Source organism: Macaca nemestrina, chromosome 19, assembly GCF_043159975.1.
Source record: "Macaca nemestrina isolate mMacNem1 chromosome 19, mMacNem.hap1, whole genome shotgun sequence".
NCBI lineage: Eukaryota > Metazoa > Chordata > Mammalia > Primates > Cercopithecidae > Macaca > Macaca nemestrina.
The window spans coordinates 65,878,918-65,902,998 of NC_092143.1; the positions used below are offsets into that span (position 1 = coordinate 65,878,918).

Consider the following 24,081-nt stretch of genomic DNA (forward strand, 5'->3'; position numbering starts at 1 on the left):
GATATTTTGAAGGTAATTATTTATTTGACTGCATTTAAGAGTTTTGCTTTGTCTACGATTTTTAGCAGTTTTAGTTATGTTTAGCTGTGGGTTTCTTTTTTTTAATTAAATTTTCTTTTTCTCACACTAGTTAGATATTGGAAGATTTCTTTTTAATTATCCTGCTTGGTGTCTGTTGAGATTTCTGAAATCTGTAGGTTCATGTCTTTCATCGGTTTTGGAAGTTTTCAGTCATTATCTCTTCAAGCAAATAATTCTTCCATAAGACTCCAGTTAAACTTAGACTAGACCTTGTAACTGTATCCTTATGTTTCTTAATCCCTCTAGACTTTTCCAACCATTTATCATTCTAGGTATATTTTTTTCTGACCAGTTTTCCAGTTCATTTTTCACTGGGCCTAATCTGTTATACCTATCCCTTGAGTTCCTCTTATATATTTTTCTATTTCTAGAATTTCTATAAGTTCTTTTTTAGATCTGCTCTGGCGTTTTAAAAATATTTTTTGCCTGCACTCCAGCCTGGGCGACAGAGCGAGACTCCGTCTCAAAAAAAAAAAAAAAAAAAAAAATTTTTTGCTCTTTGCTGATGGGGTGTTACTAACTATAGTTTGAGATATTTGAGTCTGAAAAAGAACTGTTATGTTTTAGGATGATTTTACTTAAGTTTTCTAGAATGGGGTTTTTCACTTCATTTCAGTTGAATAGGGTGGTAATTAGAAATGTGTTCATAATTATATGTAAGTTTATCTTTCAGTTTTTTTCTCATGTCCTCTAAAGAGAAGAATTATTTATTTATAGTTCTATTTCATGTGTCTGGAACTGGCCAAGATCGAGCACTAGCTAGAATCTAAAAGTCAAGAATCTAAACACTGAGAATAAAAGGAGGAAAATAACTTCTAATGCCAGTGCACTAACACTTAGGCATTTCGCTTCTTAGTTTCAGCCTTGTGTCTTTTTTCTTGATGACAAAGCATTATAACTTTATAACAAACTTACTCTTCACCTTACACACATTTATTTTTTTAATTTTATTAAGAAACACGACTTATTTTCTTAATTTTAAGCCAGGAGGCAGCAAATAGCAAAAATGGGAGAAGTTGTTCTATAAACAGACATATATACATGCAGTGTTACTTAACAGCCAAGATGGCAGAGAAATAGACATAGAATTTATAAAAAGCTGACAATTCAAAATGAGCACTGCTTTGGCTCCATTTAGTGTAGATAGATAGGGCCTCTATTACTCTATTCTTGGCAAACCTTGCAGGCATCATTTAAATGTTGGTTCTCAGAGTTGGTGTTTAATTTCTGAAACAACAAACTATTGACATAATTCTTTTCATAATTAGGAACCATTTTAAATTTATTTTTATAGGTTTGTGGGTACAGGTGCAGTTTTGTTACGTGAATTTCTTGTGTAGTGGTGAAGTCTGAGCTTTTAGTGCACCCATTACCCCCAGCAAGGAACACTGTACCCAATAGGTCATTTTTCAGTCCTCATCCCTGCCCCCACCTAGGAACAGTTTTACCAATAGAAAGTGTGGCTATTTTTTTGTGTATGCAGATTTTTCCTTCTCAAACATACTTTGAAGAGATGGCATTTCTAAGTTTTGATTTCATGTTAGTTATTGTTAATTTATTTTTTATTATCTAATATTAGCATATACAAAGTGGTAGGCACCATTTGTTTAGCAAAGAATTATGAGAGAACAGTTTCAATCAAAAGTTTTTATTCATTAATTTTTCTTTGAGAAAAACTTGGGGAGAAAATAGTTCTTTCTATTGTGGTAGTTCATTTTAAGGCACACAGTCTGAAAGTATTTCTGTATAATCAAACATTTTTAAGCTAGAAAGAACCTAGATAATCATATAGTCTAGTGTTTCTCAGCCTTGGCTACACATTAGAATTATGTGGAAAACTTTTAAAAACTTCCAGTAACTTAATCGATCTGGGCTGAGGGCCCTGTCACAGTATTTCTTTCTTTTTTTTTTTTTCCTTTGGTAGGTCTTTGTGGCAGACCTGTCACAGTATTTCAAAAGCTTCTTAGGTAATTCTAATGTACAGTTAGGTATAAAGAACCTTAAATTTCTCTGCCTTTCAAAGGGAGTATCCAGTGACATTTTGAGGATTTCAGAAAAATGTAATTCCTGTTTCTGTGGTGTCAGCTTCACTTGATATTGTTTAACATGAATCATTTTTACAATATAAGAAAGATAATACCTATTATATATTTTATTAGAATGCAGTAAAACAGTTCATGGTGTCCAGCATGTAAAGGTACTCAGTGAATATTGGTGATGATGATGATAAAGATATAGGTACACATTGGAGGATATCGATGGAAAGGGGCATTAGGTTCTGGAGTATTTGAAGTAGAACTAACAGGATTCAGTTACTGAGTAGATATAAAGAGTAGAAGAGAGTGTTTGGAGACTTGACTGATGGTGATGCCATGCACTAAGTTGAGTACATAAAAGCATGTCTTGATTTTAAAAGAAGGCTGAAAGCTGATTGGAATTCCTTATCTTGTTTTTACTTAATTCATTATGAGTACTGAGTTTGAAATATCCCCAGTTTAGCCAAATACACTTCTTGGATTTTAAATTTATTTAAATATATACTTAAAATTTTTGTAAGTATTTTTACAAAGATATCTGTACAAAGAATAAAAGTCTGACCTGTTAATAAAAGTTGGTTGAAGTTATGTAGTCTTATATTTTATATATTGTTTGAAATTAAGTTGCATTTTTTTTGGTAACATCATATTTGACGTTCTGAGCAGAGCCCTTGGGTAGCGTGTGATTAGCTGTTTCTTCCACACGCTTTAGTAAAAGTGATAATATTAGTCTTCAGGTTCAGCAGCTGTCCTGGCAGAGCATCTGTTAAGGTACTTCTCTGACTAAAATTTGGTCTTATAGAGTTTCCTTTTTACAGGTGAGATTCAAGTAAGGTGAAGGAACACATGCTTAGAGCTGTGGAACATTTTGAAGATTAGCAGGTTATATTACATTTGTAACATTTAGTAAATTTTTACCATAGGTAACTTTGCTATGGTTAGAACACCAAGGACTACAAAAAGCCATGCAAAAACCTACTGTCAACCTCTGTCTTCCACCTGCTTTTTATGCAGTAAAAGCCAATATAAATACATACCTTGCTCTTTTCTACACAAGTAGAACCTTGCCATGTACACTGTTCTGTACCTTGTTTTTTTAATTACAGTAAAAAAAAAAAAAGCATCTATATTCTCATTTAAAGTTATGGAAATAACTTTTCTTAAATTTTGATATTTTAATAATGTTTTAAGTGTTCGATAAACAGGGTAATGTTGTCTTATTTCAGGGGTCCCCAAACCCTAGGTCATGGCCTCATATGAGTCGGTGGCCTATTAGGAACTGGGCCGCAAAGCAGGAGGTTAGCGGTAGGTGAGAGAGCATTACCGTCTGAGCTCTGCCTCCTGTTAGATCAGTGGCAGCATTAGATTCTCAGGAAGGTGAACCCTGTTGTGAACTGTGCATGCAAGGGATCTAAGTTACGTGCTCCTTATGATAATCTAATGCCTGATGATCTGAGGTGGAGCAGTTTTATCCTGAAATCATCCCTCGCCGCCCCTCCCACCACCCGGCCACCATCAGTGGAAAAATTGCCTTCTACAAAATCAGTCCCTGGTGCCAAAAAGGTTGGGGACCACTGGTCTTTTTGGTAAGCATGATAATACTGACTATTTTCTCCTTTGAAACTTATTCTTTAGTGTCCATGATAGTTATCTTTTTCTCTTTCTGGCTGCTCAGCTCATCATTTTTACCATGTGCATTAAATGTTGCTATTCCATTATTGAACATTTTCTCATTATATGCACTCTTCCTGGGAGATTTTATCCATACTCATGGTTTCCTATATTCTTGACTTCAGGTGTTCCATCTAAACATTGATGGTTACCAAATATAGATCTTTTTTATGAGTATGAGCCATGAATCCAGCTTCCAATATACATATCCATTTGGACATTCCCCAGGCCTTTCAAAACAATATGGACAAAACTCATTTCTCCTCAGTTCCCCCTCTGTTTTTCCCTGCTATAAAAAGGGGGAAAAAGTTCACAGCCAGTATTTTCATATTTTCTGTCTCAAGTAGTATTATAAACACATAGTTCTCTTAGTCAGAAGCTTGGTGGTCATCTCAGAGTTCTCCCCTTTCCTCCACCTGCCATAGCTTGGTGTCCAAGTGTTTTTCTTTCAGTGGTACCTAGCATGGTGCTGCACAATTAAAGGTGTCTAGTTAAAACATTTTGATATTAAAAACAGGAAACAAGACTATGAGTGAAATGTCTCAGAAGTGTTTATTTTTGTGAGTTTTAGTGCAAATTAAGACATCTGTGTCTCTCTGATATTGAAGTGAGGAAGGCTGTGTTGAGAATAAAAGCAAAAGAGAAAACTATAGAGAAAGATAATTGATTCCTTTAAGAATGTATAACAAAACTTTTTATATACCAAAAAATTATATAATTGAAAGACAACTCAATAGTTATTCTACAGTATAACGTGCTCTTTTAGAAATACTTTGTGTTCAGAGTACATTTGAAACAGCAGAAGATGTGATTACTTCTGCCATTAAGGATTGTGGAAAGTTCCACAAAGGCAGTATTCCTGTATTTCATAGAAAATTTGTCTATGGGGGCACATTTTTCTGAATTGATATTATAGGGAGCGTTTTACCAACATCATTGCCTACCTTCTTTTTCAAGTATCTTAGGGAAAAAAAATGACGTTCACTGTTTGCTGGACAGTATATATAAAATTCAGAAGACTAATTGAGTCCAGATAGGTAAAGAGATTAGATACATCTTACTGTGAAGAACAGAAGTGTGTGTGTGTGTGTGTGTGTGTGTGTGCGTGCGCGTGCGCACGCAGATTTCCAGAACTATATTAAAATCAGCGAAAGTAGCTTGCAAAAATACTAGGGAACCGAAAGAATGTCCCTTAGACGTTAGGGATGACTCCATGGTTTTCAGAAGGGCAACTGGAAAGATGGAATTACCATCACTGAGAATATGGATAAGGCGACTTGAGGGTGAGGGGAAGTATCAGAGATTTCGTGTCTGATAGAATTCCAAGTGGAGATGTGAAGGTGGAGTAGGCAATTTTGATAATTAAAACACATGAAAGTTGGCAGAATGATACTGCCTCCTAATTTAAATCTTGAGGTGTTCTTATTGCACAATCTCTTTTCATTCAACAAATACTTACTGAGTTCCTCTATTTGCTACTAGATGATTGGGGCTCCAGTAATAAGCAAATATAATCATGGGCGCAGTCCTTACAGAACTTAAACCTGTAACGGGGAAGACAGACCTTAAATCATTACACATTTGAAATTATAGCTGTAGTAAGTATTATGAAGGAAGAATATCTGAAAATGTTGGAGCAGACAGTGGGGACTTTATAATTCTGGTGCTCAGGGAAAAAGTGATATGAGGTATAATTCACATACAATAGAATCCATTCATTTTAAGTATATAGTTAGATGAGTTTTTGACAAATCTATGTAATCACCACTATAATCAAGGTAACAGTGTTTATCCCCAAAAGGTTTTCCAAATATCCTTTTTCTGCCCATTTTTAAATTGAGTTCTGTGTATGTAGACTGAACTCAATTTAAAAATGGGCTTAAAATTTTAAAATAGTCATATATATATACATATATATGGATTTGTAGGCGTTCTTTATATATTCTGGAACAAGTCTTTTGTTGGCTATATATATTGCAGGTATCTCCCAGTTTGAAAATTGTGTCTTTTTATTCTCAGTGGTGTCTGATGAATAGTTTCTAATTTAAATGAAGTCCAATTTATCAATATTTTGAAGAGATAATTCTGTATCCTGTTTGAGAAATATTTTCCTATGTCATAGTCATGATGATATGAAGATACATGTATATTTTGTTGTATAAATTTGTTTATTCATGACCCATTGCAAATTAAATTTGTATATAATCTGAGATAGGACTCAAGGTTCATTTTTGTCCATGTGATAGTTGATCCAGCACCATTTATTGGAAAGATCATTCTTTAACCATTAGATGTAAGTTGTTTTGTTGTGACTATATATGTGGGTTGCTTCTTAATTCTCTGTTTTGTTGGTCTGTTTGTCGTTGTACTAATTATGTCTTATTCATTGTAGCTTATGATAAATGTATGTATATTCTAGTGTTCTTCCTCAAGATTTTCTTGGCCATTCTGGGTCCTTTGCATTTTCATGCAAAATTTAGAATCGGCTTGTGAGTCTGCAAAAAGTTTGTGGAATTTTTATTGGGATTGCATGGAATTTTGAGGTCAGCATCAGGGAAACTGATTATCCTCTACAGTATTATTAATAAATCTTCCAGTCAACAAAGATGGCATATCCTTCCATTTTGTGAACTCTTTCTCTCAACAATATTTCAGTGTAGAGGTATTGCACATCTCTTGTTAGATTTATTCCTAGTGTTTTGGGTTTTCTTGGATGCAGTTATGCTATTGGTTTTTAAATTTCACTTTCTAATTGTTTTTTTGAAATATATAGAAATATAATTTATGTATTGACCTTAATTATTATATTCACTTATTCTAATGGTTTATTATAGGTTCTCTCGGGTTTTCTATGCACTTAATTATGTCATCAGCAAATAATGACAATTTTAAGTCTTCTTTATAAATCATTATTTCTTTTTACTTTGTTTTCTCCTTTCTTTTATTCTTTATACCATGGATTTGTGTTGGTTTATTTATTTTGTTCAATAGAAATGGTGATGTATATTCTTGTCTTATGCCTGAATTCAAGGGGAAAGAATCCAATATTTCATTAGTAAGATGACGTTGGCTGTACAAATTTTTGTAAGTTAGTTTTATTAGATTAAGAATGCTTTTATTCTTAGTTTCTGAAAGATTTTATTGTGAGTAGATACTGAATTTCATTAAATTCTTTATCTGTTGAGATAGTTTTATGGATTTTACTTTGATGATTTGGTGAATTACATTGATTAATTTTCAAAAGTTAAATCAGCTTACATTCCTGTAATACATTTCATTGGTTATAATGTATTATCTTTTTCATAAGTCTGGATTTGATTTACTAAAATTTTTGTCTAACATTTTTGTGTCTGTATTCATGAGAGATGTTTTGGCCTGTCATTTTCTTCGTGTCCTTGTCAGGTTTTGGCAGCTTCATAAAGAATTGGGAACTGATCCCATTCTTTTTGTTTTCTGGAAGAAAATAGTGTGAGGTATTATTTATTCATTTAATGGTTTAGAATAATTTCCTACTGAAGCTGTCTGAGTCAGGAGATTTCTTCAGGGAAGATTTTAAATGATGGATCCAGTTTCTCTAACAGATAGAGGATTGTTCCAGTTTTCTATTTCCTGTGCCAGTTTCTATAAGTTATGTTTTTCAAAGAAGTTGTCCATTTTACCTAAATTATTAAATACATTGTCATAAAGTTGTTAATATCTCCTTATTTTCCTTTTACTGCCTATATTAATATCCCCTTATTTTCCTTTTACTATCTATAGCATATGTACTAATGCCCCCCCTTTTAATTTTTCTGAAATTGGAATTTCTGTTTTCTTGATTATTTCTGCCAAGGGTCATTGATTATTAATATTCTCAAACAGCCAACTTTTAGCTTAATTTTCTCCTAATGCTTTTTATTTCATTGAGTTTTGTTCTTGTTTACATTATTTCCTCCTTTTTACTACTTTGGGTTTGATTTGCCATCTTAAACTACTGAAAATAAAGGATGATAGTGTTATTTTTCAACTTTCCTTTTTTAAATAGACATTTTAAAGCTATAAATGGTCCTGTAAACATAGCTTAAACTGCATCTCACAAATTTTGATACTACATTTTCATGACCAATTAAAAATCTTTTAAAATATCCATTGTGATTTCTTATTTTATGATTAATTTTGTTACTGGTGTCTTTTTTTTTTTTTTTTTTTTTTTTTTTTCTGGAGACGGAGTCTCGCTCTGTCACCCAGGCTGGAGTGCAGTGGGGCCATCTCGGCTCACTGCAAGCTCCGCCTCCCCGGGTTCACACCATTCTCCTGCCTCAGCCTCCTGAGTAGCTGGGACTACAGGCGCCCGCCACCACACCTGGCTAATTTTTTGTATTTTTAGTAGAGACAGGGTTTCACCATGTTAACCAGGATAGTCTCAATCTTCTGACCTTGTGATCCGCCCGCCTCGGCCTCCCAAAGTGCTGGGATTACAGGTGTGAGCCACCGCACTGGCCTGTTGATTTCTAATTTAATTCCACTGTGCTCAGAGAATACATTTTATATGATTTCAATCTGTTGATATTTATTGACTTGCTTTATGTCCCAGTATATGATTCAGCTCAGTCAACATTCCTTGAGTACTTAAGAAGAATGTGTATTGAACAGTTACTGGATTCTATACATACAAATTAGATCAAACAAATTTGTTACTAGTAATGTCAATTTTTTTTGTATTCATTGGATTTTTTTTCTTCTATAAATTACTGAGAGAAGTATCTTAAAATCTCCAGTCGTTATTTTGGATTATTCTATTTTTCCTTTTAGTTCTGTCAACTTTTGCTTTATAAATTTTTGAACCTGTGTTGTGAGATGTATGCATATTTATGATTGTTAAACATTCCTGTTGAACTTTTATCATAATAAAGCATCTCTCTGTATCACTAATAATTTAAGGCAGCTATTCAATGTTAACATAGCAATATCATCATACTTTTAATTAGTATTTGCATGATATCTTTTTCTATTTTTTTCCTTTAACGTATCTCTTCCCTTGAATTTAAAGTAGTTATGTTGTACATAGAATATAGTTATGTGTTTTGAAATCCAATATAATGTATTTGATATTTAATTGGAATGATGGGTCCATTTACATTTAATGTGGAACATGATATACGAGGATTTGTGTCTGACAAGGCAGGTATTTGTTTTCTATTTGTTGCTTTCTTGACTTTCTTTAATCAAGCGTTATTTTTTTCTATTTGGTTTTACACATAATTTTACAGTATACATCTTTAACATGTGTGCGTGTATTTTTAAGTAGTTGCCCTAGAGATTAAAATATTCATCATTAAAATATTAAAATATTAGTTTATTAGGTTCTAGTCTAAATTTGTATTTTTAACACTTGTTGAAAAATGCAAGAAGCTTATAGTGGTTTAATTTCATTTACCTCACTTGTCTTTTTCTTTTTTTAGATGGAGGCTTGCTCTGTTGCCCAGGCTGGAGTGCAGTGGTGTGATCTTAGCTCACTGCGACCTCTGTTTCCTGGGCTCAAGCAACTCTCCTGCCTCAGCCTCTTGAGTTAGCTGGGATTACAGGTGCCCGCCACCACGCCTGCTAATTTTTCCAATTTTATTAGAGATTGGGTTTCATCATGTTGGCCAGGTTCGTCTCGAGCTCCTGGCCTCAGGGGATTCCCCCGCCTCGGCCTTCCAAAGTGCTGGGATTACAGGCATGACCCACCTCGCCTGGCCTAGCTTAGTCTTTTGTGTGTCTTGTCCTATACTTTATTTTTCTACATTTGTTTAAACCAGTAGAGTCACTGTTATTGTTATTTTAAATGTTAATATTAATATATATTTATCCATATATACTTACTTTTCCATTCCTCTTAACTAACTCCTCTAGTTCTGTACTTCCATGCGGGGCCATTTTCTTTTAGCTTGATATATTTTGTTCTCTTATAACAAGTGTTTTCTTAACTTTTGTTCATCTAAACTTATTTTTATTTCATCTTGATGTTAGAAGGTATTTTTTTCTTAGTGTGGAATTCCGGGCTGGTTGGTTGGTTTTCTTGTTTTCTTTTTTTGTTTTAGCACTTTACAGATGTCATTTTGTTATCTTCATTTTCTGTAATTTCTGATGAAAAATGAGTTGTTAGTTTTATTGCTCTTCCCTTCCAGGTGATATGTCTTATTTTCACTGACTGCTTTTAAGATTTTTTCTGACTTTAGTTTTTAATACTTTGATGTATCTAGGTTCAATTCATTTCTTCATTAAATCTCTGTTTTGCTGTTTCTAACCTAATGATTTCTTAATTTCAGTAATTATATTTTCCTGTTCTGGAATTGTCATTTGACTTTCTTATAGAATTACAGGACTTTGCTGAAATTCTCCATCTGTCCTGTGTTTGTTTGTTTACTTGTTTATTTATGGAAACATAGTCTCGCTCTGCGGCCCAGGCTGGAGTGCTGTGGTGCAATCTTGGCTCACTGCAACATTCACCTCCCGGGTTCTAGCAGTTTTCCTGCCTCAGCCTCCTGAGTAGCTGGGACTACAGGCGCATGCCACCACGTCTGGCTAATTTCTTGTATTTGTAGTAGAGACAGGATTTCACCATGTTAGCCAGGATGGTCTCGATCTCCTGACCTCGTGATCCGCCCACCTTGCCCTCCTCATGATCCGCCCACCTCACCCTCCCAAAGTGCTGGGATTACGGACGTGGGCCACCATGCCTGACCTTATTTATTTCTTGAACATACCACTCACAGTTATGTTAAGTCTTTGGTAACTCCATAATTTTTTTTTTTTTTTTTTGAGACAAAGTTTTGCTCTGTCCCCTAGGCTGGAGTGTGGTGATGTGATCTCAGCTCACAGCAACTTCCACCTCCCGGGTGCAAGTGATTCTCATTTCTCAGCCTCCCAAGTCGCAGGGACTACAGGCATGTGCCACTACGCCTGACTGATTTTTTTTTTTTTTTTTTTTGTATTTTTAGTAGAAACAGAGTTTCACCATGTTGGCCAGGCAGGTCTTGAGCTTCTGGCTTCAAGTGATCTGCCCACCTTGGCCTCCCAGAGTGCTAGGATTACAGGCGTGAGCCACCACGTCTGGCCTGGAACTCCAAAATCTGAATGACTTAAGTGTCTTTTTAAATTTTCTGTTATTTCTCTTGGGTGTCCATTCTTTTTTTTAATTGAGATACAGTTTATATAAAATTTACCATTTTAACCATTTTAAAGTACACAATTCAGTGGTTTTTAGTATATTCCCAATTATGTAAACATTATAACTATCTAATTTCAGAATGTTTTCACTACCCTAATAAAGTGAAAACTGTTGGCAGTCAGTCTCAATTCTCCCCCTCTGCCCATCCCCTGGCAACAGCAAATCTACTTTGTCTTTGTGAATTTGCCTAGTCTAGACATTTCTTATAAATAGAATCATAAAATTTGTGTGGCCTTATGTGTCCATCTTCTTTCACTTGGCATAGTGTTTTCAAGGTTCATCCATGTTGTAGCATGTGTAAGTGTTTCTTCTTTGTGGCTGAATAACATTCCATTGTATTCATATGCCACATTTTGTTATCCATTCATCAGTAGGTGGACATTTGAGTTTTTTCCAGTTTTTGACTGTTATGAATAATGCCACTGTGAACATTTGTGTAGAAATTTTGCATGAGTGTGTGTTTTCAATACTTTTTAGTATGTACCAGGAATGGAGTTGCTAGATCATATGGTAACTCTTTGTTTAAGTTCTTGAGGAACTGTCAAACTCTTTTCCACAGTGACTGTATGCTTTTACATTTCTACCAGCGTATATGAGAGTTGCAATTTCTTTTTTTTTATTATTATTATTTTTTTTTTTTTTGAGACGGAGTCTCGCTCTGTCGCCCAGGCTGGAGTGTAGTGGCCGGATCTCAGCTCACTGCAAGCTCCGCCTCCCGGGTTCGGGCCATTCTCCTGTCTCAGTCTCCTGAGTAACTGGGACTACAGGCGCCCGCCACCTCGCCCGGCTAGTTTTTTGTATTTTTTAGTAGAGATGGGGTTTCACCGTGTTAGCCAGGATGGTCTCGATCTCCTGACCTAGTGATCCACCCGTCTCGGCCTCCCAAAGTGCTGGGATTACAGGCTTGAGCCACCGCGCCCGGCTGAGAGTTGCAATTTCTATACATGCTTGACAACACTTGTTATTTTTCTGGACTTTTAAATTTTATGTTATTGCAGCTATCATAGTGGGTGTTGGTCATTTATTTTTGTTTTTTAGAAAGCCTTGCAATTTTTAAGAGTGTTAGACATTGTGGTTGAACAATTGTAGAAGCTCTAGTTTGTGTTTCTTTGCTCCAAAGAGAATTAAGTTTTCCTTTGGTATGTGAAGTATTAAGAGGTCACCTTGAATCTATTAAAGGTTGGTTATAAGACTTTTTAGGGCTGATCTATTTCAATTTTGACCTTAGTCTTAAGGAGTAGCTGGCCCTTTGGTAGTCTCAACAGAGAGCTGGAGTTATTTATGAAGGCTCCTCTAACTTGGTGGGGCCTACACTCCAGTCTTTGTCTCCACAGGAGTGAGCAGCAGCTGGAATCTCTGCTGAGCTCTTTAGCCTCCTACCTGCAATTTCAACTAGTTTTCTTGAATGTTTGCCCTCTTGTGGTCCTTTTTCTCTGGAAATTTATTCTTTAGTTTCCAGCTCTTTGATAGTCAAAATTCTGACTCTTTTTTTCTTTAGTCCGATTGGACTGCACTTTCTACTTGAGCTCCATTTCCCTGTTACTCAGCAAACTCAAGGAAAAAGCCAAGATAATTGTGGAGCTGGTTATGTATGCTTCCGTTCTTTCAAGAGTTGTAGCCCCTTCTGTTCCTCTTTGTATAAGTCACTCTTTAGTGCCTTCAGTTTTTACTTTTTGTCTAGATTTTATGAGTTTTATTTAGCAGAGGGTTAGTTTGATACAAGTTATTCTAGCACGGTGGCAACAGTAATGATGTTTTATTAGTTGAATTACAAGAAAATGACCTCACTATTAAGAGTAAGAACATGAATTTTTAAAAGAAAAATTGGACAAGAATATGGGAAGAAGGATTTCTGTTTTCAGACAGAAGAGGGTTAAAGTAGCCAGGTTTGAAGGATGATAAATAAGTATGATTAAAAGTAAGATAATGTGTCTGAAATTGGTGTTTGGTAATTTTTTTCTTATTTTGGTGAAAACTGAACAAGGTTATCAAGTGTTTAAAGAATACAAGTTGGAGAAATAATATGAGAATTTAAGAGAAAATAATGAGCTTTCATCTGGATTTAGTCGTGAAGAAATTAAAATTCTGATTTTAAAATGTGTGCTATTAGAGTAGACTTGTTTATTTCTGTAAATGTTAGTGATTATTAACTGTTTGGAGGTTTGAGTATTTAATGTGCTGGCCAAAGAACAATGTATGTCTATTAAGTGTGCCAAAGAGAATTGTGTTCATAAAATGGAAAGGTGTACAGTAACTGCCCATTTTTAAATGTAGGAGGAAGAGAACAACTGATATTACAGGAATGGACATTACATTTAGAATATCGAAGTACAGAAAGAAGCCAGAAATAGATCCCTAAAGAATAATGCGTCCCTCTCCTCCTACAGTATTAAAAATGGGGGTTTGGAAAGAAACTAACCATTTGCTTTTTCCACCAAAATATCCCTAAGAAGGGACCCAGTTGTGGCAGACCACCTAATATCTATGTTTTTCCTTTTGCCCTTTTGTGAACTCTGAAGGTTAGTTAGTGGTTTTCTTCAAAATTGCATTAGGAAATTTGCCAAGGGCATCCTTTTGAGGCAGCTGTCTCTGTACCCTTGGAGGCCATCAGTAATGTTTCCAATCTATAGCACGAGTCGGCACAAAAATGTTGAACTGTTGTCTTCATGTTTTAAAACATTCCTCTGCTGCCACTATCCTCCACCCCGAAATAGTGTAAAGTATGGCACATTTTGGGACTTAGAGTCCTTTCATCATTTTTTGTTACTGTACATTTTTAGGTAAAATCCATCATTAATAATAAATATGTCCAATGCATCAATAATGAAAGGACACTTAATTTTTTTCACGTAATTTAGATAATAACAATAGACACATTAGAAATGCTTAATATATGAGAATTTTTTGTATAGAATGTTAAGATTTTAATCTTCACTATTGAGATTTTTTTAAAGTAAATATGCTTTAAAGTTTTGGGCGTTATTAACTATGTTCATCATGAAAATGCATTAGAAGAATTTGAAATGCATTTGTGTTTTTGTTCTTATGCAATTTAGTAACATAAGCAACTCTTTTATCCTATGCATCTTTAATATATTAGTCTGTTTCTCTTGTTTTACTAAACTGTCTTCTTTCAGCCACCCACACAGAATATGCCTATGGGTCCTGGAGGGATGAATCAGAGCGGCCCTCCCCCCGCTCCACGCTCTCACAACATGCCTTCAGATGGAATGGTAGGTGGGGGTCCTCCTGCACCACACATGCAGAACCAGATGAACGGCCAGATGCCTGGTAAGTTTTTCTCCTCTAAGACATTAACACCAGAGTTGCTTAGCAACTGAAACGACATGGGGGCTCAAGGGATACTAGATTGTTGATGACAAAACTGCTTTGAATGCCCCCGAGTACAAGCTCTCTTAGAGTTTGTTAGCTACAGAGCTACGTGACCTGTATTCAGTGTTTATCAGGCTGCCCTTGGGCTTTGATGTAGCTGACACACAGCATTCCTCTGATGAACAGAACTGGCTAAATTTAGTCTGTCTGAAACTGCAATACAGTTGGCTTTAGAAGCTTTTTGGAAAAAAAGGACATTGCACCATAGCTTAAGAATTAAAGTCTGTTAAAAAAAGATAATATAACATTTCCCTGAGTTTTTATTTACTTAAATATTGATTGATCTCAGAAACAGTATCACTGGGAAAAACACATGGAGAAAGAAACAAAACAGTCTCTGAAGTGCTGGTGTATTTATTTCCTCATTGATACTATTGAAGCTGAATCTATATTTTTTAATATATATGTTTATAGCATAACATAAATATGGGAATGGATTTTAAAGCAAAAATTAAAGGCTGAAAAATAATGTAAACTTTCTTACATTATTTATAGACTGAGCCATTCTCTTTTCTATTTGTCAATTTTAAGTTTAGGGTTACTAGGTTGATACGCTTTAAGACATTGGATGCTGATTTAGTTACCTTTTGCTGGTTTGAAATTTTAATCAGAAAAGTATCTTTACACTATTTCGTTTTTGTAACAGTAGCATCAACCCATAGCCATAATTTTTGGTAGAATATTATCTATATTAGGTATCAGAATATTTTTACTTTCTAAGACAAAAGTTATTTTCATTGATAAAAAGAAGGCATTATACAACTAGCAGTAACGGAAATAAAATAACAGACCAATTATTAAAATTAGTAATTAGCATCTTTAGGATACCATTTTCTGTAGCCGATTGTGTTGATTGATAGCATTGGTGGCCAAGGATGATGGGTGCAGTAAAGAAACAGAAGAGAGCACAGAGCAAAAGAGGCAAGGTAGCCTGGCTTATAGAAGATTGAGGTGTGACTGATCATATAGGAGGGCAGTGGTGTTTCAGTGGCGGTCTCCTATTTCCTGCTAAGGCTTGCAACATTGATGGCACATATCCAGTATGGAGGTAGGAATAAAGACATCACTACTTTTCAGTTTGTGGTCATATTGTAGTCAAGAGAAAACTTCTTGCCAAGTCAACATTTAGTTCACCAGCACACACTGTTTTTAGAACTGGGAAGGTAGGGATAGTACAGGTTAGCTAGTTAGGAGTTTTGTGACTTTTTATGATGGTACCTTGAATTAGGATTTTGACTTAAATTCTCTGTAATATTGAAGCCTAAGGCCAAAGAAGTATTTGAGCAGCAGTACAATTATGGTTAACATGACATTTTGGTTTTGTGTAAGGCCTTCTGAAGTAGTTATATTCTTTTATAAGCTAGTTATTATCAACCGCTTATGACCTAGGTTGTTCAGAATACTGTAGAGCTTCCAAAACAATAGTTAAGAATTTCTCCAGGCCAGGTGCTGTGGCTTACGCCTGTAATCCCAGCACTTTGGGAGACTGAGGCAGGCGGATCGCAAGGTCAAGAGATTGAGACCATCCTGGCCAACGTGATGAAACCCCATCTTTACTAAAAATACAAAAAATTAGCTGGGCGTGGTGTTGGGCGTCTGTAATCCCAGCTACTCAGGAGGCTGAGGCAGGAGAATCACTTGAACCCAGGAGGCAGAGGTTGCAGTGAGCCGAAATCATGCCACCGCACCCTAGCCTGGCGACAGAGTGAGACTCCATCAAAAAAAAACAAAACAGAATTTCTGCTAACAATAATTTCCGCTAACGATAGTTATGGAGTTACAGTTAAGCGCAGGAGAAATTGGAAGGCCAGTAACTTACATTTTCTTTATTTGTTCCTTATAGCGTTTAGCCAACTTTTTATGCACACAAATTTGCATCTTGGCTCGTTTCCTATTTCAGTTTTGTTTTTAATGTATATTTCATTATGTAGACTCCGTTTTAGATCTACTTATGTGCTCATTGATCTTGGTCAGATTGCTACTCGGTCTCAGGTTCCCTTTTTAAAAAAATTAATTTTTTTTTTTTTCTTTTTGAGACAGAGTTTTGCTCTTCTCACCTAGGTTGGGGTGCAGTGGTGCAATCTCGGCTCACTGCAACCTCTGCCTCCTGGGTTCAAGCCTCAGCCTCCCGAGTAACTGGGATTACAGGCGCATAACACCACACCTGACTAACTTTTGTATTTTTAACAGAGACAGAGTTTCACCATGTTGGCCAGGCTGGTCTTAAATTCCTGACCTCAGGTAATCCACCCACTTTGGCCTCTCAAAGTGTTGGGATTGCAGTCATGAGCCACTGAGCCCAGCCTAAAAAAATTAATTGATTTTTAAAAAACTGGGTAACACATGCCTATGGGACCAAAATCAAAGGGTACCAAAGGATGCCTAGTTACCACCTCTCCAGATAGTTCTAGAGAGGCATTGGTTTCTAGTTGTCCTTAAGAGATCTTCTCTCGCTGGGCATGGTGGGGTGGCTCACGCCTGTAATCCCAGCGCTTTGGGAGGCTGAGGCAGGAGAATCGCTTGAACCCAGGAGGTGGAGGTTGCAGTAAACCAAGATCACGCCATTGCTATCCAGCCTGGGCAACAAGAGCGAGACTCCGTCTCAAAAAAGAAAAACAAAACCAAACAAAAAAAAGAGATATTTTCTCTATATAAAATAATGCATGTATATTTCCTTTTCTTCTTATTCTTTTTTTAAAAAAATACAAATGATAGCACTCATTAAATAGTATTATGTATCTTTTCTTTCTCAAAGATATATCTTGGAGACCATTATTTTATTACATATGTAAATAGATGCCTTATTCTTTTGGTCTCTGTATCATGTTATGTTTTACAAGTTTAATTTATTCAAACATTTGGGATGGAAATATAGGCTTCTAGTCTTTTATTATTATGAATTATACTGCCATGAATTTGCCTGTAAAAATATATATGCACATATATACGTATTTTGTGTGTGTGTCAATACACATGCTCACAAAAATTTGTGTATCTATAGCGTAAATTTCTGGAACTGAAATTGCTGGGTTAAAGGTATATGTATTTTAAAATTTGACAGTTAGTGCCAAATTGCTTTGTGTAAAAATAGTAATATCCATCAGTTCTGCATTTATGAATTTCACATTCATGGATTTAACCAACAGTGGATTGAAAATACTTGGAAAAACAAATTGCGACTGTACTGAACATGTACATACTTTTTTCCTTGTCACTGTTCCTTAAACAATACAGTATAGCAACTATGTACATAGCATTTACATTGTATTATGTAGTACATGTAATGTAGAGATGGTTAAAAGTATATGAGAGGATGTCCATAGCCTATGTGGAAATACTACATCATTTTATGTCAGGGACATGAGCATTTATGGATTTTGAAATCTGTGGGTGGTTCTGGAACCAATCTCCCACAGATATTGAGAGACAACTACTTTATTTGAATTGTTGTTTGTCATCACAAATTTCCTTAAGCTTGATCCCACCTTGATTCCACAAGCTTGATTCCCCATGAAATATAAGTAAGATTTATATTCCTTCAACAATGGATGAAAGTGCTGCTTTATTCATAATATAGTTAGATCAAACTTTTGATTTTTGAGAATCTGAAAGGTGAAAGTTCGATCTCATAGTTTTAATTTGGCTTCTTATTTTAAGTGAGGCAATCAATCCTTTAATGTTGGTGAACCTTTTTATAGTTTTTGTGTGAACGAGTCGTTCCCTCATTGTGTCCTTTGCCCATACTTTTATTGGTGGTGATCTTTCACTTACTTCATATATTAAGTAATTAATTTGGTCTGTGATATATCTATAAGTAATATTTTCTTATTTACCTTTTTATTATTTTTGAGTTTTTTGTGTCATGCAAATTTTTAAATTTTATATAGTCTAATTTATCAATGTTTTATGGCTCTGAGTTTTCTGGCATACTTAAGAAGGTCCTTCCATTATTATTTTAAAATTCTCCTTTTTGAAATTCTTTTATGGTTTCTTCTTTTTAAATGTTTTAAGTTTTCTGTTCATCTAGAATTAGTGGAAGAAAGGAGATAGTGATCCAACTTGTTTTTTCCAGATGGCTCCCCAGTTGCCACAATACCATTTACTGAATTAGTTTTCTATTGCTCACTAATGCTTAATATTACTGTGATTATTTACTCAGCTATGTATTTGGGTCTATTGTTAGATTCTGTTCTAGTCAATCGATCTGTTAGTCTATTCATTTATGTTCACAGTTAATTACTCCAACCTTATGATATGTTTTGCTCTTTTATAAAGAAGCTAGTCCTCCCTTTTTTTTCAGAGTGCTCCTGACTTTTCAAAAGCATCAATTTCTTTGATCTGTAAAATGGAAATAACTACCTCACAGTATTTGCTGTCTTTCCTATAAACCATTTACTTTGCTATCGATTAATTATTGTTTGGTATTACTATAATAATGCAAAAAATATATTCTTTCCAGGTACTTTTGTATGGACCATCCGTTTAACTTTCGTATTTTGCTTCTGATCATTTTTCTTCAAAGGGCCTAACCATATGCCTATGCAGGGACCTGGACCCAATCAACTCAATATGACAAACAGTTCCATGAATATGCCTTCAAGTAGCCATGGATCCATGGGAGGTTACAACCATTCTGTGCCATCATCACAGAGCATGCCAGTACAGAATCAGATGACAATGAGTCAAGGGCAGCCAATGGGAAACTATGGTCCCAGACCAAATATGAATATACAGCCAAACCAAGGTAACTAAGCTTTATGTCCTTCTTGAGTAGAGTGCTCTATTAGCCTTTGAAAGTAAAATGATTGTTGTCAGGTTCTTAGCTGGTTCATAAAAATCTAAGTTTAAAGTGAGTGACAGTCATGCCTATAAAAAGGAAATGTTGAGTTTGAAGCTAGTTTAAATCTCTTTGCTCAATTTAGCTGTTTAAGCTTATTTATTTTTATGTCTTTTGGACAGTTTGTTTGAGGTTCTTTATTGTTGAGAATTATTGTTTGAAGCCAATCAATGACGAACCAAACATTTGGTTTAGAGCTAGAAAGTTGAGAAAATAAACACCTGCTCTTTGGTTCATTTTACTTATTAAGGATGTATTAATTTATATGAATTTCCCTTGATTTACATGGATATTTTCTGATGGTGTGTTTCAGCATTAAAAGGTAATTCTAAAATAATTTGCCATTAGAATGTTCAGTGGAGGTGCTGCTATACTCGTCTTAGAGTGATGTAAGTCCATTAAAGTTTATTACCAATCTCAGAATGAAATTGTACCATGTTTCTCTTTTAAGTATTCTGTGAATAATAACTAAAAGCCAGTAAGTGGCGCTCTGCTCTGCTAATTGTTTGTTAAAATATTTGGTATATTTCCAGCTTAACGCGATTTCAGTTACAAAATGTAGTGAAGTTAAGACTGTAAGATAGGATTTAATGTATTTGGAATAAAGTTTTCTAGATTTTGATTATAAAATAAACAGCACTAAAATGTACCCAGATAAAAGAAGTTAATGTTAATCTGTTGATAATTCCTTATGATGAAATAAATTTTTTTTTTTTTGAGACGGAGTCTCGCTGTGTCACCCAGGCTGGGGTGCAGTGGCCAGATCTCAGCTCACTGCAAGCTCCGCCTCCCGGGTTTACGCCATTCTCCTGCCTCAGCCTCCTGAGTAACTGGGACTGCAGGCGCCCACCACCACACCCAGCTAGTTTTTTTGTATTTTTTAAGTAGAGACAGAGTTTCACCGTGTTAGCCAGGATGGTCTCAATCTCCTGACCTTATGATCTGCCCGCCTCTGCCTACCAAAGTGCTGGGATTATAGGCATGAACCACCGCGTCTGACTGGAATTTAACTTTTTAAAATAGTTTTAGTGATAGGATTCTGAAATGGTAATATTCATGAAAAAACGTAATTCTTTCCCAGTTATATCAGAACTTTGACCCAGCATTTGCTAAGTTATGGTATTAATAGATTTACTAATTACTAGTAAAATACTTTGGAAGGTTCAGCATGGTTATTAGACTATTAAAAGGCCTGAGAAGATTTTTAGTAAAGAAACTGATTTGATTTCAGTTAACATGAGTATATTACTATGGAGCTTTTCTTCTTTTCTTTTTTGGCATATTGCTTATCAAAAGTAACAGCTAATATTCAATGAGTGCCTGTTAGTGCCATACACTAACAGAAACGAAACTATCAAAATGCTTTGCATGTCTTGTATAATTCTCACATCCTTGAGGTAGTAGGTTAAGGTACTATTACTGTCATTCTGTGGGTGAGGAAGCAGACATCCTATGGAAAAACAGGCAAGCCTTGCTGTATGCGATTCTGATACACATGAATATCAGTTACCACAGTTAAATAACACCTTTTCCCCCAACACCACCATTTGAATTTCAGTTACCATGGTACATTAACTAAGAGTAATTGTATAAAGTACGAATTCTTAGCTGCTGTCTCTTCAGTCTGCAAATCACTACATAAATAACAGATGCCTGTCATGATAAGTGATGGATGTTACTTTTAGATTTTGTCAGTGATTGGTCACTGTGCATCTGTCAGTTAGTTTATGCACATACAGCAAAGCTTGTTGTGTTGCTTCCTTGGCTCCCAGCAGTAAACCTATATGAGATTTTACAAACCTGGATAATTGAAAGAGGGACTTGGCCAACATAGATAAAAGTGCAACAAAGAAATGAAAAATGATAATGCTGGAAATGAAATCCAAATTCAATGTAAATGGAGTTACTGAAGAAATTGCTGACTGTGGGAATGTTGACGTAACTGCCATTTGAAAGAATCTGGGTATGCACTGCAGGTGCTTAATGAAGGAGAACTCATTGATACAAATGAGAGAAGTAGTTGTGATGAAAAGGATGAAGATGTCCCAGAGGAAGCAAGACTGGCAAAATATTTCACATTAAAGAAATTCTTGGAAATATTTCACAACTTAGAAAGTGTAAAGGATAAAATGTTGGATGCCAGTCCAAACTTAGAAAGGAGTATGACAATTTGCTAAGCTGTGGAAGAGAGACTTACTCTAAATTGTCATATATACCATTAGGAGAAGGGAACTACTTTTCAAATTATTCTTGATAGGATTTTTACAAAGAAGTGAAACACTTTAATTCTCAGTGTTTCTTTTTTTTTGAGATGGAGTCTTCCTCTGTCACCCAGGCTGGAGTGCAGTGGTGCAATCTTGGCTCATTGCAGCTTCCACTTCCCAGGTTCAAGTGTTTCAATTCTCCTGCCTCAGCTTCCCGAGTAGCTGAGATTACAGGCACACGCTACCATGTCCAGCACATTTTTGTATTTTTAGTAGAGATGGGGTTTCACTATGTTGGCCAGGCTGGTCCTGAACTCCTGCTCAAGTGATCCACCCACCTTGGCCTCCCAAAGTACAGGATTACAGGCGTGAGCCACTGCACCTGGCCAATTCTCAATGTTTCTAATGTTTAAAATTACAGTGAGTTAAATTTTTTCTCATTTTCCTATGTATGAGTTTTCCTGTGTATGAGGAATAGAGTTTTCAATGTTTTGACTAAATTTTTAAAGGCCATGGAATAATTATGATTTTTTTCCTACTGATTATTAAGATCATTTTGCATGATTTCAGCTTGCATGGTCATTGATATGGTCTGATAACTACTCTGCAAAGTGAAGACTATAAAGTTTTATAGACACTTTGGGAAATGCTAGTAAGTTCCTAACAATATAAATGTTATAAGGTTAAAAGCTCTCCGTTTATCTTAAGGATTCAGATACAAATATGTCAGATAATGTTATGTGTTATGAAGAGAAATGTGCAAAGTAAAGGGAAAAAGAAAAATAAGGATGTATGCCATTTTAGGGTGGTGAGCAGATACCTCGAAAGAGTGTGGCACAGGCAGATGGAACAGCAAGTATGCGCTGGAGCATACTTGGTGTGTTTGAGGTATAGCAAGGAGACCTGTCGAACTGGAGCTGAGTGAGTAAAGGTGGGAAGTCGTAAGAAATAAGGTCCAAGAGATAGTTGAAGGCTAGGCCTTGAAAGTCTTTTAGTCTATAAGGATTTTAGAGTTTATTCTGTGGAAGGAGATACACTGCTGGAAAGTTTTGAGCACTGGAATAGCATGATCTGAATATATGGTTTTGAAAAAATGCCTTTGGCAGCTGTATAGAAAATGGGCTGTAATTGGGTAAGGGTGAAATAGGGAGACCTGTTAAAAGGCTCTTGTTGTATTTAAGTAAGAGATGATGGTGGCTTTAAATAGTATGATAGCTATGCAGGTAATCAGAAGTAGTCAGTTTTGGGATATTTACCATGTATTTTGAAGGTAGAGTGGATTTACTGATAGATCAAATGTGGAGAACAAATGCAAAGTTTGTGTTGTCCTCTCCTTGAACAGTCAGTATATGTTGTGCTCCTCTCACAGATGTGTGATAATACACACAGGGTATATTGCTGACCAGGGGAGTTTCCCTTAGCCTCAGTGTTCAGAATTTTTATTGGGGCTGTATTATGTAGATTTGATTAATTGCTTGTCCATGTGGTTGATCTCAGTCTCCAATCTCGATCCTTTACCCCCTGCATGACCTAAAACCCCCATCCAGGATGAAAGGAGCTACAGGAAATCCCAATTAAGTAAATTTACTAAATTTTTCTGATTTTTTTTCTGATTTTAGTAATCAGTAAATTTTTCTGATTATTAAAATAACTAATGTTAAATTTGAAAAATCTTCACCAGGTGTGGTGGCTCATGCTTCTAATCCCAGCATTTTGGGACGCTGAGGTGGGCGGATCACCTGAGGTCGGGAGTTTGAGACCAACCTGGCCAACATAGTGAAACCCCGTCTCTACTAAAAATACAAAAATTAGCTGGACGTGGTAGTGTGTGCCTGTAGTCTCAGCTTCTCGGGAGGCTGAGGCAGGAGAATTGCTTAACCTGGGAGGTGGAGTTTACAGTGAGCCGAGATTGTACCACTGCACTCCAGACAGAGCGAGACTCCGTCTCAAAACAAAAAAAAATTTAAAAACTATGAAAAGCATACAACATAAAATAAAAAGCACCTCTTCACTATATTTTAAATTATTAGGCAAATTCACTTAAGTATAGTAGTCTATATACTTAAAATCCTTTAAGCAGTACTACTTATAATTACATAATTTTTTTAAAAATGTGTTTAATTATTTTTCTTTGGACTCTGAGTTCTATGAATTGAAGAACTGTATCTTGTTGTCTTCATTGCTTTATCCTGTTTGTTGACTGATTAGCTGGACAGGTATCTTCTTGCTATAACAGTGTCCCCTGAGGGACAAAATTGCCCACAGTTGAGAATAACCAGCTTGAAGAAATGGTTAGCGTGAATAACTGTGTGTAAACATGGTCTGTGTCACTAAAGAAACAAATGGCAATAACAAAATTGTTATTGATACTATTTTTTATACCTTTTAAAACTTTTGTGAGATTTTTTTCTAAAGTTTTAATGTTATGAAAGATTTTGTATCTCTTAATGAGCTGTTCTCTTTACTAGCTAGAATCATGGTTCCATTTTTTCATTGGGTGCTGGGAAACTCAGCTAAATTTGTGCTTGGCTGCAGTGACCTTACTGAGCTGGGAGTCATCCTACATTTTCTTTCTTGCTCTTGTTCTTTTATCCTTGATATTATGTCTAAACATCCTATTAACTACTAAAAATTCTTGATGTGGACAGGTGTATAATTTAGGTAAGT

The 24,081-nt window shown here is 35.5% G+C and overlaps 1 protein-coding gene across 4 annotated transcripts in view; it reads left to right on the forward strand.

Annotated features, from left to right (window-relative positions):
* Nucleotides 1–24,081, forward strand: part of LOC105465313 (SS18 subunit of BAF chromatin remodeling complex) — a 72,822-nt gene that overhangs the window by 20,670 nt on the left and 28,071 nt on the right. For all 4 annotated transcript variants that reach the window (XM_071085517.1, XM_071085519.1, XM_071085520.1 and 1 more), the window contains exons 4-5: nt 14,118–14,271; nt 18,896–19,117. In XM_071085517.1, the coding sequence (XP_070941618.1) occupies nt 14,118–14,271; nt 18,896–19,117 (376 nt within the window). The remainder of the gene's footprint in view (nt 1–14,117; nt 14,272–18,895; nt 19,118–24,081) is intronic.